This window comes from Triturus cristatus, chromosome 2_1, assembly GCF_964204655.1.
Source record: "Triturus cristatus chromosome 2_1, aTriCri1.1, whole genome shotgun sequence".
NCBI lineage: Eukaryota > Metazoa > Chordata > Amphibia > Caudata > Salamandridae > Triturus > Triturus cristatus.
Genome location: NC_140581.1, coordinates 1092435386 through 1092452847, shown reverse-complemented (window position 1 = coordinate 1092452847; position 17462 = coordinate 1092435386). Strand labels below are relative to the sequence as shown.

The 17462-nt window shown below is 41.3% G+C and overlaps 1 protein-coding gene across 2 annotated transcripts in view; it reads right to left on the bottom strand.

The window, feature by feature from the left end:
• The window catches only part of LOC146866404 (serum albumin-like), a 462125-nt gene that overhangs the window by 19036 nt on the left and 425627 nt on the right, over positions 1-17462 (bottom strand). For both annotated transcript variants that reach the window (XM_085636474.1, XM_085636475.1), the window contains 2 exons: positions 14688-14820; positions 10940-11018 (listed from right to left, as the gene is read on the bottom strand). In XM_085636474.1, the coding sequence (XP_085492600.1) occupies positions 10950-11018; positions 14688-14820 (202 nt within the window). In that variant the 3' untranslated portion in view covers positions 10940-10949. The remainder of the gene's footprint in view (positions 1-10939; positions 11019-14687; positions 14821-17462) is intronic.

Here is a 17462-nt window from a genome sequence, read left to right as displayed (position 1 = left end):
TCTACGCTCCATGTTCCCTTTTGAATGGGCAGCTGAGTCCATACCATACCTCAGTATAAAACTGGCCCAGACTAAGACCGTAGCTACCAATTATGCCAGCCTCACTTATTACTTATTTCAGGCCCTCCCGTTTATCCTGTCACACCACACTTTCCATTCACTCCAATTGGAAACTAACACATTTATATGGGATAGTAAGAAACCCCACCTTCCTAAACATCTATTTTACTGACTGACGCAAGAGGGTGGGATGGCAGTACCCATGCTACTACCAAGCCTCCCAACTCAGATTCTTGGTAGAATGGTATCGACCGCTTTCTGAAAAGCACTGCCCTTTATTGACCAAGCCGTAGCAGGCTAAAACATGTGAAAGGAAGTCTGGCTTTCCCGAAAGCATTGAGCTTGGGGCTTCTACTCCACACTGGTGAGTATCTCCACATTCAAAGTATGGGACTCTATAGCAATTAGAGCAGACTTGACAATCTTTCCCCCCCATGACACAAATTTTAGCTAACCCAGACATCCCACAATGGATGCAGCATGAAGGGTTTCGGCATTGGCGGGATGGTGGCTGTAAACACATAGGATACTTCTTTGATACCCAAGGGATCATCCCATTAAAACAGTGGAAATCTGATTATTCCCTGGAAGAATTAAACCACACACAGTACCTCTAGATATGACACTGGGTGATGCAACCCTAAATTAGGCTGCATGCTGGAAGGCCTCTGACTCCCGTTGAGAAATGGGTACCCCCCTAAGACTGATGATAAATGCCTTATTACAGAACCTTATGCCCTACTGGGTAAACAGACAACACTGACTAAATCTAAAGGGCAGTTATGGTAGGAGGACATGCTAAGTAGAACTCTCTTCCAGAGAGTGGGAAGATATCTACCACAGAACACAACACACAGAACATAATATGGCAAACACCAGAACTGTATACAAAGTAGAGTCATATTGGTATCTGACTCCAACGAGGCTTCAGGCATGGAATACTGGGCATTTGAAGGAATGTTGGCGGGGTGCAGGGACACTGGAAAATTACTCCACCTCTTATGGCATGCCCAAAATCAACTTTTATTGGGGTCAAATTTTGAATGACGTTGACCACGTCTTCGACACCTCTTCCAGAGGTTCCCAGCCTACACCTTACTTAGGATTCCTAATCCTCTGACCTACCCGCTGTGCTCTATTAGAGGGAGGCAAATGGCATTGGCCCTGGGGGCAGACCATCAGGTGATACTTTCCCTATGGGGTACTGACAGGACTCCCAATTATACATCTTGGCTACACAAGCTGGGGTTTACCCTAGGTATGGAGAAATTGACCTTATTGATTGACCCAAAACACAACTCCTACCCCAACTTTTGGGCACCTTTCATTCATATTCTCTCCTCTGAATGCCATGAACTGACATGCTCTGCCTACCCGAGGCTGCTAGGCTTGAGCCCTGACACTGCCCCTACAGATAGATAGGCCCTAATCTGATGTTATGAACCACTATATATACCTAGGAATATGCTGTGTTGAGATGCCAATATCACTGACCACCTAACTACTTCTACAGAAGGAGAAAGAAGAGAGGGGGTTGTTTGTTTGCTTATTTCTAGTGTAACTCTTAAATTGCCAAAGCAATGCTGCCGGCCCCAGGGTTGTAGGTAGAAAGCTGGGGAGACAGCCTTTACAACAAAACTATTACAACGCATGCCTTTACATTGCATGTCGTTGCAACGCAAAAGGTGTGCAGCACTGGGTAGAAGGTGTTGGATTTAACTCCAACACCTTCCCTACTGTTGCACACACTGGAGTTGGAATAGAAAATTAATCTATTCCAACTTCCAGCCCCCCCCCCAACAGAAAGTCGGAGTAAAAGTTTGCGTTGCAACGGTATGCGATGTAATAGCATGTGTATGAATGTCACCTATTCGGAAAGCTGTGATATGTAGGATTCAATTGCTTCTCTGAACGCTACAGGCCACCTGGGTTGTAGACGACTAACTGTGTATGTCACTGATACCGCTATAATAACCATAATTGATCCTTAAAAGGTTTTGAGATTTCTCTTCCACCTTAAATCAGTTGAAGCTTGGTGGCTGTAATCTCCTGTGCTAGCTTGGCTCCGTACAGGTCATCAATAATTACTTTCTTTCACATCATCTCCATGGCTGGTCGCAGACTACTCAAGAAAATCACAGATTGTTACTGCCTTCCCTCTTGGCAACCTCCTGATGTTGAAAGTTTGACCCTTTTCTATTGGCAGCTACCACCAAGTAGTATTCTCCATTTATTGACAGCTAGGAGTTGAAAACAAATCACAATAGATGGCCTTCTTTGAACTCTGAGGTCTCATAGACTACCAGGAGACTTACTTCACAGGATCTGGAAGGCAGGTGGGGAGAAGGTAGAGTGCCTAGAAGGGTATATTTATCTTTGTTCGCAGAAGGATTGGAAAATTGAGGCCCTATGCTAAGAGACAGGGAAAGAGATCCAGAGACAAGATTATATATTCAATTATAGGAGAGGGGGAGTACATACTTGTGAAGAAAAAGACAAGACAATGTGAGAATTTCCTATTCCTTGATTACTTAATTTAGCTAGTCAATTGTATAAAACCCAGCACCTCCTACTATAAATTAGAGTGCTACTTGGAAATGAAAAGACATTAAGAAGACTGCTTGCTTAGAAGAATCTCTGTCAGCCTGGTGAAGTGCTGAGAAGTGGTACTGCTTCTCCCCTCGGATACTCTGACACTGAAAACCTAATTAAAGGGTCAGGTTAGGTGACCTTTTGGAGGAATAAAAGACTAAGAGAACCCAGGATCTCTTCAAAAGAAGTGGGTCTGCTATGCTTTTTTCATTTTGTGATTCAGTGGTTTCCAGTGCTCAGCACCACATTTATTTGCTGGCACAGCACTTAATTGTCGGAACCTGCACTTATGACATCTGCCACATGGTGGTGCTGTTTATGTAATTCAAAGATGAGCAGAAAAGCAACAATACCTGCCACCCAAGCCATTCTTAAAGATTTGGGAGGCTCGACTAGTCTGAATTGTCACGCTTGTAGCAGTGTGATGGTTACAAGTTGTGTAAGTAAGAACAGTGGCCATGTGTGGTGCAAACTGCGGTGGTCTCCTGACGATGGCCCCGTCACTTTACAAATTATCCACTGGGATAATTCAAGTAACAGTCAGCACAACTAGTTTGAACTGGACTTTCCCAGTGTTTAGTATCCAGGAGGTAATCTATGAAAGTTTGTAGGAGGCCAGGAGCACCAGAGAAGAAGTTGTAAGGAATCTGTATAAATGAAGATTGCAGACTGATATTCAGAGAACCATCTGAAATTCTGGACATTTATTCATTCATCTGCATGTGTTTGAAGCTGTGTTTTCAAAATACTTTATTTGTCAGTCCATAAACAATGCAATGTTACCCTCTGGTGGCCAGTTGGCGTTTTCTTGGGAAAATTAACCAATTTGTGTAATGATTTTCACAAGAAAATTACCAGGATTTAAAAAAAAAATTATATGTCTTGATTAAATTTACTTCATGTATTGGGTCAGCTTCATCTTTAAATTGTTTCTTTAACTCGTTTGGTATAGGAATTTAAATGTATTTTTTCAATGTAATGTTGTTTGAGGTGTGAGCCCAGTGGTGCTGGGGGAAATCCTTGCTCAACACAATGGTCATCCGAATGCTCAGAGACACATTGTGGCCTATTACAATCAAAGTCTGTCTGGCACAGAATGTGCCTATTCACAGCCAGAGAAGGAGAGTCTGGCTGTAGTGTGGGCCTGTGAACATTTTCATGTGTTTCTATACAGATAATGTTTCACTATCATTACAGACCACCAAGCACTGCTCACTATTTTTGGATACAAGAAAGCCAAGATGCCGCTTTGCATTGAGAGGTGGGACTAGCAACTGCAAGAGTTTGACTATGCAACTGTGCACAAGCCGGGTAAAGATCATAACCCTTCTGATTCTTTTTTACGAGGACCATTGCAGTGGAACAGTTGGATCGCCAAAATGGCTGAGGAGTACATTAACTTCATTGAGAGGTCTAGCATGCCAGCAGCTCTATCCATTGAATATGATCATTGCTGCTACTAATGTTGATAAGTGCATGCTTATCCTCAAAAACATAATTTCAATTGTGAAAGAAACATACTCAGCCTTTGCTGATGAAGTTGAATTTCAAAGTTTAAAAAAAACACAGGATGAACTGTCCATTACCAAGGAAGGTGCCATATTGAGATAGTAATACCTGAGACCTTTATACAGCCAGTCTTTGAACTAGCTCACGAAGAACATTGCAGCATTGTAGCCACCAAGAGAGCCCTAAGAGACCGAGTGTGGTGTCCGTGCCTAGATGAGAAAGTGGAGAGGGAATTAAAGGAGTGCAATTTTTGCAACTGCCTGTCCCCCAAAGTGATGCAGCACCCATTGACAATGTCTGACATTCCTCCACATGCGGGAGAAAGAGTTGCAGTTGATATCTTTGGGCCTCTAGAAAACGGACATCAATTCTTGGTTGCCATTGATGAGTAGTCACATTTTAATTAGGTAGAGGTGTTGTTGTCAACTACCCATGACAAAGTTTGTCGAGCAGCTGGATGACATTTTTGCAGCATGTGATATTCTCGCCATTCTCAAATCTGACAATCGTCCGTTATTAAAAAGAACAAAATTTAAGGACTGTCTAATCAGACTAAATGTAAAGCATCAAAAGAGCACACCTCTGTGGCTTCAAGCTAATGATGTTGTGGAATGATTAAAGGATACCCTCAAACGGGTAATTCAATGTGCATAGATGGAGGGAATCAAGCTAAACTAGGCCCTGGGCCAAGCTTTCCGTGTCTATCATTCAACTCTACATTCCAAAACTGGTGAGAGTCCTGAGACCTTGCCATTTGGGAGTGCTATTGGAACTAAACAGTACCAATGGACAGTAGACCAATCCTCGAATGCAGACAAGGTTTTTGTCGTGGCCACTTTTTGGAAGTGCCAGATGAAAACATATGCTGATTGTCATCGAAGAGCTCAGGAAACAGTATTCAGTGGAGGTGACCAGGTCTTGGTAAAGCAGAAACTAAAGCAGAAAACAGACACTCTATTTGCTGTAAATCCTTTGAGGGTTGTGACGTGCAAAGGGCATATGGAGGCGGTGCATCATCCCGGAAAGTCCATCACACGCTACTCATCACACTTAAAGCACTTTGGTCATCAGCTCCAGCAATCATGAATGAGGCGACCCAGGCTGACAGTCTAGAACAAGCATCAGAATCGGTGTCATTATATGAGTACATCTCAACCATCCCATACCACTTGATCTGGCCATTTAGGGCGAGTGTTTAGATACCTTATTGAAGAAATTTGTGACTATTGTTTGAACTTTTTATTTAACAAGGGGGAGATATAGTGTTGTGAGACTATGTGCGCTAGGACCCTTGCGGTTCTGGGCGGACTCAATAAGGAATTACATAACTTGCTGGGAGGTGTTAAGGTGTAGTTATTAACAGTTATGAAGAAATGAGAGTGCAGTCTGTGACTGTATGTGAAGCATAAATACGTTCAATCCAGAGCTCAGTGTGTGGCATGTTTACTTTACACGCTCTTGGGGTGGGGAGGACGCTACAATGGGTAAATGTGATTTACTGCAAAGGATGTTGTGCCACTGTATTGGAATTTTCATATGAGCAAATCTGGATTTGGGGCGTGGAGTTTCCAGGGTCACCTACCTGTGTTAATAAACAACTACAAAGTCAGAGGATTGTGCACATTTAATACCTTTATGCATATAGCGACTCACCAATAGGAGTCAAAACACCTAAAATGTATAGTAGTGTAGGGGAAACCATCTATAGCAAAACAGTGTTCGATGAAGGTGACTGGGTCCTGTTCAAGTAGAAACTAAAGCAGAAAACAGACACTCCATTTACTGTCAATCCTTTGAGGGTTGTGATGTGCAAAGGGCATATGGTGATGGCGCACCATCCTGGAAATTCCATCACACTTGACTCGTCACACTTTAAGTACCTACCTTTAATAGGAGTCAGAACACATAAGAATGTGCAGTCGATGTAGTGAAAAACACCTGAAATATTAGGAGGATATCATACTAGCAGTAGAGAGCAAGAAGAGAAATGTGAACAGATAGGTATCACAGAGGTGGGAAAAATGGTATTGGGGCAGGAAAATAGAAACAATAAGAGACTCCTCACTAGATATGTACTCTATATTAGAACATTGGAATGTTGGGAGCTTCATTGAAGACAATGGAGTGCTCCCTGCTTCTACAGGCCAGTAAAGGTACGCAGAGCAACATCCCAATGTTTTACAAAGGCCTCTCGAAGCTCGAGGGGATTTAAATCCCCTTGTGCTTTGAGTAGCCTTTGTTTTATTTGTTAGAACATTCTGCCCTCTAGTGGCAGAATGTTCTAATAACCTTATAGCCCTTTGTAGCAGTGCTATACCGGCTATTAAAGTCACTTCCCTTGTTAAAGTCCCTCGCCTTCGGCTTGGGCCTTTAACGCAGAAGCGGGCCTTTAATAGCCGGTGTAGCCCGCTATGGCGGGCTATAAGGCTATAATAATCCTGTTCAGTTGCATGTAATCACTGTACAAAACTGACTCCAACATCAGGCAAATCTGTCTCATGAACGAGCACAGAAAGCCAGAGGCATAAATATCATATAAGATGTAAAATTTCTTAGTTCACCCTATTTCCACCACTGATAATATGAACACCTGCAGTTTCATCACACAGCAAACAACTGTAGGTAAATATTTACTCCCTTCCACAGAATGGAATACATTTAATGAATGTTCACAGCTGCTGTGACTCAAATTAAATCGTAAGGGGCCTATTTACAAACTGCATTTCGTGTTATGTGTAGTAGTAGTAAAATAGCATTGCTAAAGTTCTACAAAATGCTGTTCACAAACCTACAAGTGTAATTATGCACCTCTCTTATCCTTTTTATGGGGAAACGCTCACACATGTTAGTTTACGACTTCGCAGTAAATCTGTGAGGGAGCATGGGCAGTAGCTTGAAAGGGGGGCTTACTACTAAATGGGAGGGGTTTACGGAGAGACATGAACTTACCCACAAAAGAGTGAGCCAGTTGCTATTCACAAACTTCACTTCTAAAGTTACTAAAGCCAAAAAGGACCCAAAACGGTAGTAAATGTACTCCAGCTTAGAGCTAGAATAAGTCCAGCACCACACTTGCCAACCGCTGAAACTGTAACACCTTTGCCTAGAAAATAATAGAGGTTGTGACTTCAAATAAAACCCCTTTAGAACTAATGTTAATTTAAATCCACTTATTTTGCATAGATAAAATAATAATAAATTGAATGTTTGGAAAGTATCTAAAAATAAAATGTAACATATTTAAATATCCTTTTTGAATCTAAGCATTAAAATAACATACAAGTTTTTATTAAAATATAATCAGAGCACTTTTAATTAATTCCATACATCACTCTTAATAACTATTAATACATAAAAAATATAATTGTTTTACTCTAGGTGATTTTTTTAAAATTGAAACTTCAGAAAATAATTGTAATTTAATTCTTCTCAAGTTCAATAAACTTTTTTACTTTCTCCTATAATTTACCATAGGGAGATTTCCTATAATTTACCATAGGGAGATTTCCACCACTGCGGTGGAGATCTCCCAATGTGAAGATCTCCTTATGGTAAAGTATGGAGAAAATGTTGAAAGTTTTTTACACGTGAAAAAAATGCTAACAATATGTTTAGGGTAAGTATTCTTGTTAACTAATTTTATATATGTATTTCAAATGTAGAACACAATAAAAATGCTAAGCTACTATAAACTACATTTTGAATTAATTATTTACTTAATTTAATTTATTAACACAATACCCACCTAAAGTAAAAAATATATTATCTATTACAGTTACAAAAATGTTATGTATAGTACTAATTTAAATGATTTACTTATTTTGTTACAATTTAAATTAAAACCTTTTTTTAAACTTAAAAAGGTTATTCAAATATTTAATCTTCGAATAATATTTCCTATGTACATTTAAATAATGTTTTTTTAAAGAGTTTTATATCGCACTGGCAAGACCCTATGGTATCAGAGTGCTTTACATGAACAAGATAATACACACATTGATTGTAGTATGAGGACAGCTAAATCAAATTAAGTCAACACCAATGGTTGTCCAATGGGAGTTAAAAAAACACAAGGGATAGGTACAGGGGGGATCTGGGAGCAGAGACCCTGCTTTAATAGGGTGATTGATGCCCTGCTACGTGGTTTTTTGGTTGAGGAGGAGATACTTTAGGTGTCTCTTGAGGCTCAAGAAGGAGGGGTTCATCCTGATGTATACTTATATGCAGTTCCAGATTCTAGGGGCATTTCTTGAGAAGGGACATGCCAGCGTTTTTTGTTTGTGGGTTTTAGGTGGAATGAGTAGTAGGGTGTTAGAGCTTCTTAGGTTTCTCGTCTGACCTGCCTTTTTGAGTTTTATGGAAAGGTAAGCTGGTTTTCTGATGTAAAGGGCTTTGTGCAAGACACGCAGTTCTGAACCGGCAGCGAACTTGAAATGGGAGCAACTTTTCAGGGGAGTTATCGGCCAATATTTTATATGCATTTAAAAAGTTGAAATAACAAAATAATTTTGAAATATTTCCTATGGGATTTTATTTTAAGACCCTGCTTCCATTATTTTGTATAAGAGGGTGTTCCGGTATCAGTGGGTAGCTATGTTTGGTACTGAACTTACTACTGATCCTATCCCGCATTTGTAACTTCCACTCATAAATTAGGCTCCACTCCCTATTTCAGGGTGTGGAGAAGTGTAAGCTTATACTTTTTAATAACTTTATACTCTGATTTTGTGAATAGCCCTAAATGTTAAAGTTAATCAATAGTATGAGGGAAATAAGACGTGCAAATTACTCACAAGTGTAAGTTGCCTTTTTAAATAGCACTGTTAGTTTGTATCGTAGTACACACATTCAGGAGTGATATTTAACCCTCATTCACATGCACCAATTTCTTTCCTTGCCGTAACTTTGCCACTTTCTATCCTCTGTGTTTCTCACTGTTGTGTTGATTGGACACTGCAAGCTCTCTTGGCTGCCCATTATCTACTTTCAGTGAACTGACAGCACCTTCACCAGCTGGATTGGAAGTCGGAACAAATCTTTCATGGCTGCCCTTGAAATTGATGCATGGATAAAACGGCCACTGTGGCAACAATACAGGTAAAGAGATATATAGACTCTTTCTCACCCTTCCTGGCAGTGGTGGCAGTGATATTCATGGTAAGGGGCCAGCAGTGTATGAACCACACCTTTATAGCCAAACAAACCCTGACAACAAACAGCCCATACTGCAACGACTGCAGCAAAAGGAAAGGTAGTCACTGGACAGTTGACATGCACAACTCATACAATAAGCCAGCAGGTGCACAGGTGATGACCTGGGTAAAGAGACGAGGGATCAAATGATCAAAAGTTGCAGATTATTTGCCCTCTGTAGGTTATTCTACATGAGCCATGCATGAGCCCCAAGGCCATCCAAACTCTACTGGTACAGACATGTGCCTTCAAGAGGAAGATGTCGCTGACCTAATCACCATTTGAAACAGAGCTCACAAATGTCCCGTGTGCCCATGTGGAGAGCATTGATGAGACAGGAGAATGAGAGATCTCAAAAAGTGATTCAAAAAGACGTGAAAGGGAATCCGCGACACCAAGAATGTGTTGAATGCACAAACGAGGACCATCCTCGGGAGATGTGGTTTACTGAAAAAAGAATAATATGGCTGTAGAAGGCCAAAGCACTTCACCAAAGCATGTTGCAGCACTACATATGAATGGACAGGCCCAAGGTGTTTCACCTCCACCTAGAAGGTGCCTGAGGCAACTACTAAAAACAACCAGTGAATCCAAATTCCAGGGCAGTCTGTATTCTCTCTAGATAAGGAGAAAGAAGAAGAAATATTTGTGCTCAGGAACCTCAAACAGAATAACCTTCAATCCAAATGCAAAGCGAGGGTCCAGCGGTTGAACGTTGTCATCCTAAAAACATATTGGTATGGGGAAATGTAATGGAACACCAATAGTTCCTGCAAATAAAAACCCTCTGCGAGCTTGTGCAATAGTGAGGAGTAAAATGTTACCTTCTAGCCAGAAAATTATAAACAACCATAACACATGAGAGTGACGGAGTCAAGGTAAAGTTCAGTACCTAGCCAGGAAGTAGGTACATTTCTATTCTGAGAGCTACAGTTAGGCAAAGCGTGATTACAATGCAAATTCCCACTTTACACACCAAAACTATAATAAGGTTGGGTTAACAGTCCATGGAAGACACCCCAGGTCATGACCCTATAGAATGCAAAATAGCTATGATCCTGCATTTTGAGGAGGAGTATTTGGTTCCACCTTCCACAGAGAAGGGGGGATATTGGTGCTCATCAGGTGGTAACAGGGTCCCCCAAACCCATGTCCAGGAAGAGTCAGGGAGACAAGCTATTGCCCTTGAGAATCTCACCCAAAATTGGACCGAATAAATATTGATTTAATTCTAAGTGGTGGTCCCTCTCCTCCTACTGATATTGTAAGAAAAAAAAGATCACAGCATCTTTAAAGGTCGGAACTAGCCTCCTCTGAGTTAAGAACATACCTATGAAAAGGAGCCTTTCCACCTTGCCTGCTGCTGGTTATGAAGGGTGGCGTGTGCTATGAGGTCAGACTTATTTCCTTGAGAAATGAGCTGTAATTTTTTTACTTTTGGGAGCCTATCACTCAACATATGGCCCAGACGCTTTGCCAGGGACAATTACCAAAAAACACAAGAGAGAAAAAGAGAAACAGTAAATTAAACTATTCATACATCCATGCAGCACTCAATATATTTTAATTATTAGGAGAACTTTACCTTTAATCCACTATACAGCCTCTTGAACAGAATCTTTACTCTCAAAAATACGTTGACACATCTCTATCAGTTTAGGTTCCTGGAAATGGTAGATAAGAGTTGTGAGAAGAAAAGTCCTTCATAAAAATGCTTGTTTTCAAAGATTAACTTGATATTTTATTCCCATTGGAATTAGTCAGGTGTCCAACCTGCTATGACCAAGCAACACTTTTCACAAAAGAAGATACACATATGTAGGCATACACTATGCACTTAGACCATAGAATGTAAAGTGACAATCCAACCCAGCTCCCTTTCACCCTCCACCTTTCCCACCCACACTCACAGCAATTTAGAATTCCAGCACCTGCCCCTAGCCACAGGGACAACTTAGGTGCAAGACCCAATGGTAGCCACCCAATTTCTATAAATTCTTCAAAGCAAGTAAAGATGTGCATGTGCAAGACCCACTTTATCTCACAAAATATTACATGCTCAGGCTTAAGGTATCAAATATGAATTGTCTCACTGGTAATTCGATTTAACATTTACGAACCCATTTATATGCATGCGCAAACTAAATAGCTTTGTGACACCTGTACAACCGGAAACAAACACACAGTGGAGAAAAGGAAATAAAACAGTCCTGTCAATAAGGATTTGTGGAGAGAAAGCGTCTTGGAGTTTGTTAAGTGCAGTGGTAATCAATGAAGGTTTAACCACTTTGAGGTGGTTATGTGGCAAAGAAACACTCAGCAGCATGAGCTAATGTGTGCTGTTTTAAGGTTACATAAGAGGATAGTGTCTTTGTCCCCCATAGGCTAGTATGCAAACCCAACAGCTGGCCGTTGACACCACTACGCTACCCATGCTCTCAGATCTATCTTGACAGAGCAGCTGTTTACAAGACATACTGCTACCAATTCTTTAAAATACACACAGAGTGGGCTTTGGCACCCCCAACAGTAGTTTCACTCTTTCACCTCGTGCTTTTGGCTCTTTGGTATATCAATCCACCTTCCAGAAATGTCTTCCATTGGAATGTGTGAGGGACTGTTTTACATCTGAAAAGTTGACTCAATCGTCACCCAGTTTGTTGCATGCTTTATCTTCCATGTGCATTCTGCACAGTAACCCACAGTTTTTTTTCTAGTTCTTAACCACCATTGGCAAACCCCTAGACCAGACCTTAATGTGATGAACAGCATTTGTGCATACAATGCAGGTTAAAAGCATTTGTCAATGCCTGCATGTAAAACTGGTTTACTGGTTGAGGGGGGTAAAACCTTACTAAAGCAGGAACCACAATCCTTGCCAGGGTGAAGTCACAAGCAAACCCCAAATTAACCTGTTCTCAACACTCTGGTGGCTCGGCACAGAGCAGTCATGCTTAATTTAGAGGCAATGTGTAAAGTATCTGTGCAACACTTCAAACAACAACAAAGTACAAACACAATAGCAGAACAATCTAACACCAGATTAGTAAATTTAACAAACAACATGAGACCAAAATGACAAAAATCCAATCAACAGAACCAAAGATATGAAATGCAGCAGAAAATAATCCCAGAAGCCACAAAGCTCCAACTGTGGTAGTCCGGTCTCACTGGACTGGGACAGTCACAAGTTCAGGCCGAACATGATGAAGTGCATGCCAGCTACAGGGACCCACTTAGGCCTGCTGAACACGTTACCCAATCCTGGTTGCGAAGAGATGCAGAGTCCAGTGCTGAGGATGTGTTGCGCAGCAGAGGCTCTTTGAGTTCCGGGTCAGAGATACATCACACAGCGTCGGTTCCAGGGCGATGCGAGGCTGCGATGCCAGGTCCTGCTGCATCATCAAGGAAGCTATCGGCGAGGGTGCTTGGGATGCAAATTCCTGCGTGGACAATGCATCATGCACCGGCTGGTTCCAGAGAAGCTGCAGGGCTTGAGATGCAAAGTCCTGTGTCATCATCAAGGCTGCCGTCTACGGGGGTCTTGGAATGCAAAGGCATGAGTCAAAGATGAGTCGTGTAGCGGTGGTTCCAATGAGGCTGAAGGCTGCATTGCAAAGTCCTGCCGCTGGGAAAGTGCATTCACAAGAGGCGATGAGTCAGTTCTTCTCAGGGGTTTAACCACACAGCAGGGTAGATGTGTTGTTTCTGCAGATGACTGGTAGAGCATCTTTACGCCCACTTCCAAGGGTCCAGGACTGGGGTGGCACCACTTGGCAGGGTAGGACTCACAGTTGCAGATTCTAGGTGCTGGTTACTAGAAACTAGCCCTTGGTGTCACTCTGGCGGTCATGGGTACAGGTTGGAGGTTCAATCCTTCTCACCCAGACAAGAGGGCAGCAGGGCAGTGAGTCAGCCAGCAAAGCAGGCAGTAATCCTTCAGGGCAGCCGCCCAGCAGAGTGGCAGTTCTTTCAGCAGCACAGCAGTCCTTCTTCCTGGCAGAGTCTTTCACAGGTTAAAAGGTTTACTGAAGAGTTGTTGTCTGAGGTCCAATATTAATACCTGGTGCCTTCCTTGAAGTGGGAGAAACATCTAGAGGATTCCCTATGAGGTGCTCAGGTTTCCTGCCTCCTCTGCCTTCAGCCTAACTTTGTGTAAAGGAAAGGCACAGCCTATTCAAGTGTAAATAGGGCTGTGCCTAGCTCTGCCCTCGGATCCTATCAGTGATGGCTCATCGAGCAACATCTAAGCTTTCAATTGTGTGTGGGTGTCTAGGAGGAATACAAAAAGACCAACTGCCAAGTACACCTATTCATATGACCCAGAGACAGGCTACAAGTATTAAATGGCTAGGGCAGGAAAATGCCAACTTTCTAAAAGTGGCATTTTAAAAATTGTAATGCAAAATCTGCCTTCACCATAAAAAAGGATTTTTCATCTCACTTCCAATCACACCAAATACAAACTGTTTACCTGTCCCGTTTATAAGAGATCCTTATTAAATGTAATAAGTTAACTCCAATGTTATCCATTAGGAAAGATAGGCCTTGCAATACCCCAAAACAAATTTAGGAATTATTCACTATCAGGACATGTAAAACTTAAAAGTATACGTCCTACTTTTTAAATACATAGCACCCTGCTATGTAGGCTGTTTAGGGCCTACCCTGGGGTGACTTATATGTACTAAAAAGGAAGGTTTAGGCCTGGTGAAAGATCTACTTTGCCAAGATGAAATGGCAGTTTAAAACTACACATATATGCTGCAATGGCAGTCCTGAGACATGTTTATAAGGGCTACTTAAGTGGGTGGCACAATGAATGCCCACTAGTAGCATTGAATATACAGGCCCTAGGTACATGGAGTACCACTTTACTAGGGATTTGCAGGTAAATTAAATATGCCAACTGGTTGTAAGCTAATTTTACTATGTTTAAAGGAGAGAGATACTCACTTTAACACTGGCTAGCAGTGGTAAAGTGTACAGAGTCCTAAAAGCCAACAGAAACAGGTTCAGAAAAACAAGAGGGCGAAGGTAAAAAGTTGGAGGATGACCTTGACGAAAAGGTCCAAGTCCAACACTGTGTTTACATGGTTTGGCAAATTAAAACCAGGTTTATTGGATTTGCCATTGCTTGTTTGGTAAGACGAAGTCCAAAATCACTGGCTTTTCAGAAATGGTAGAAGTGTCATATTCCTACTAGTTGGTCCACTATTCAGCTAAGCAGTGTAATGGAAAAGGAAGAGAGAATATCACCAAGTACAGGTAGGACATAAACCTGCAAATTAGCATTTACACAAAGCAGCAGATAGGTGCAGTGCTTTATTTACCTCAACAAGGAAACATTCATCTTTATCATCTGCTTTGCAACACTTGTCCATCATGGACAGAAACGCAGCAATGATTGGGTTTCTCTTATAATCTTCTATGTCGGGCTTCAGCTTTACCAACTGAACAAGGAATCTGCAGTGAAAACATAATTATGGGAAAATAGATGATGAAAGATAAAATTAGCTTTCATTGCTAGCTCTTGAACATGAATTAATATTAACATTTACATGAGAATGTTAGACTGAAGAGTATTCTTTCAATAGGATGTGGGAAGGTTTTTGGTGGAATGGTGGTGAAGGATAGAGAGAGGACCTAAAGATCTTCTAGCTTTATGTAAATAACTTATAATTTCTCCTAAATCCTTAAGCTCGCTTGATCTCTCTCTAGATCCTCAATTATTGCCTATCTACTCACTGCGGCCCAGATTTACTAAGATTTCGCGTTGGGGTTGTATTATTTTTGTGGCGCAGCCCTGACGCCAAATCGTTTTGGGCATTTACTAAGCCTCACAAAGCTACTCTGTGTGGGTTTGCAGGTTTAGTAAATACAAAGCAACGCATCTAAGTGGATAGCACATTCTTATGGTACTTTGCATCGGGTAGGTGTTACATAGGTGGGGCATGGTCGTTCCCATGCATCCACCCATGAATTTTGACGCAAACCCAGATTTACAAATAGGTGTAAACCGTGCTTTGCATCAAAATGGTGCACCCACCAGACAGGGACATAACATATCTTTATTTCTCCTTTGTACTTTCTCTTTCCATGTGAGCTGAATGGGTCTATAAGGATTTTTTTTTTCAGGAAGGCATTCCTTCCTCCACAAAAGCAACCCTGCCTGTAACACAGGTGCAAGGGTGACTGCATTGGCATTAGGCAGCATCAACTGCCAGCGCAGGGATAGAGCTCCATATCTTAGTAGATGACGCTGCTCAGCTCTCTCCCATTCACACAACACAGCACAGCAACTTTGCTTGCTGCCGAGCAATGTGAGAACTTTTAATAAATGTGCCCCTTCATCTTTTTGTTTCTACTATCTTAGTATATGTGAGCACGCAAAATGTAGCCTCTTTTTCCCAAAGGTTTATCTTTACATTTCCTCTGAGAACACTTTGGGAAAACGTTTTGAATCTGTTAGTCTATATTTTCTCCATAGTCTCTTTGTCTTTTACCTCAGTTTCCATATCTCTATGATTTTCAAAGATGAATGTACACTTTCGTGTATTAATTTTTTTTTGTGATACTAATAACTCGGAGTTTGTGCAAGTTTACAACTTCAGTGACTCCACAGTCGAGAACTCCATACATAAAAAATAAGACAGGCCTATAGATTATGGAACACCCTTCCTCTTTTGCTTAGAAATGAACCAGTACTATTTAAATTTATAAAATCTTTGGAGGCCTATCTATTTTCTGGAAAAGACACACAATTGATGGACGGAAAGCAGAACAAATCAAAAAATTCACCCCCAGTCAAGAGATCTGGGTTAAATCCATCATTCTTTTGCTCACCATGCCACCCCAGTAGACCTGGCTATATGCAAATCAGTCGTGACTCTGTGCCTCATGGGAACAGTCCAGCCCGAACTGCCAAGCCAGGTCCTCCCTGGACCGGAAACAAGCATGAAACTGAATTGTGTGTTTTGAACTAAACTTATAATTTGATCTTGTCTGTTTCTAAACCGAATTTGAAGTGTTAATTTAAAACTTCTTTGAATAGTCTTCAAAGCACAAGGAGATCCTGGCCACAAATAATCACAGGGTTTGTTTGATGTCCAGTCTGTTTGAGGTTAAGCAAAATCAAATTGATGGCTTAAATCAACAAGCATTCAGTGCAATCAGCTTGCTAGGTGCCAAACTGTGTACCTCATTATCATGAGACTTCAAGGACTGTCCTACCCTAAGTATTTTCAAGAAAGAGCTGAAACCAAACCTTGCTAAGAGGCATTGCCGTCACCTCCTGAAGCAAACTGGACTATTTCTTTCCCTTGCAAAGAGGACAGGGCCATGGAGAATGTAAAGTTATCATCTAGAAAGTCTGTAATTGAGTACATTTTAGACAAACACTGTGCTGTCCAGTGTCCTCCATATACCGAAATTCTCCAGTTGGGATGCATTAACATTACCTAAGATAATGTAATTTTGTGGCAAAGATAGTGCTAAGAAAGAGGTTGAATGTGATTATATCAACAAGAAATATATTACAACCACTTGGTAGCTATGATTTGGAGCAGACAGGCTTAATTTAGGCAAAAGTGTAAATTATTTAGCAATTGCAAAACAGTTCAAACGTCAAAACACAATCCAGTAAAAATCCCACAACCAATTTACAAAAATAGAGACAAATTTAATGATCAGCATGACACCAATGTGCCAAGAAAAAGAAAGGCGCCAATCAATGTCACTGTTCGCGGTTGACCAGGACCTCGGCACGATTTAAGGCTTAATGGTTTGGATACACAAAGCAGGTTGTCCCGGTCATAGATTTTACCTTCTGATTTAGTCTCTATTTAGTCAATATCCTCCAGTGGGCAAGGCTGCACACTGCATCAAACAAAGACATCTCGAAGCTAAATAGATGTTGGAAGAGGCCCTGCTGAAGATCTTGATTTTTACAGGAAAAGTTCAGAGCATGAGATATCCAGAGTTCACAGCTGCCAAAGTACTTGAATTGTGTAGATACTTTTCATACCTTCTAACCTCTTTTTTTTATGTTGCTCAAGAAACTCCTGCGGGGTAAGCCTGAAGCTGTACCCAACAAAGTCCCTTTGAAA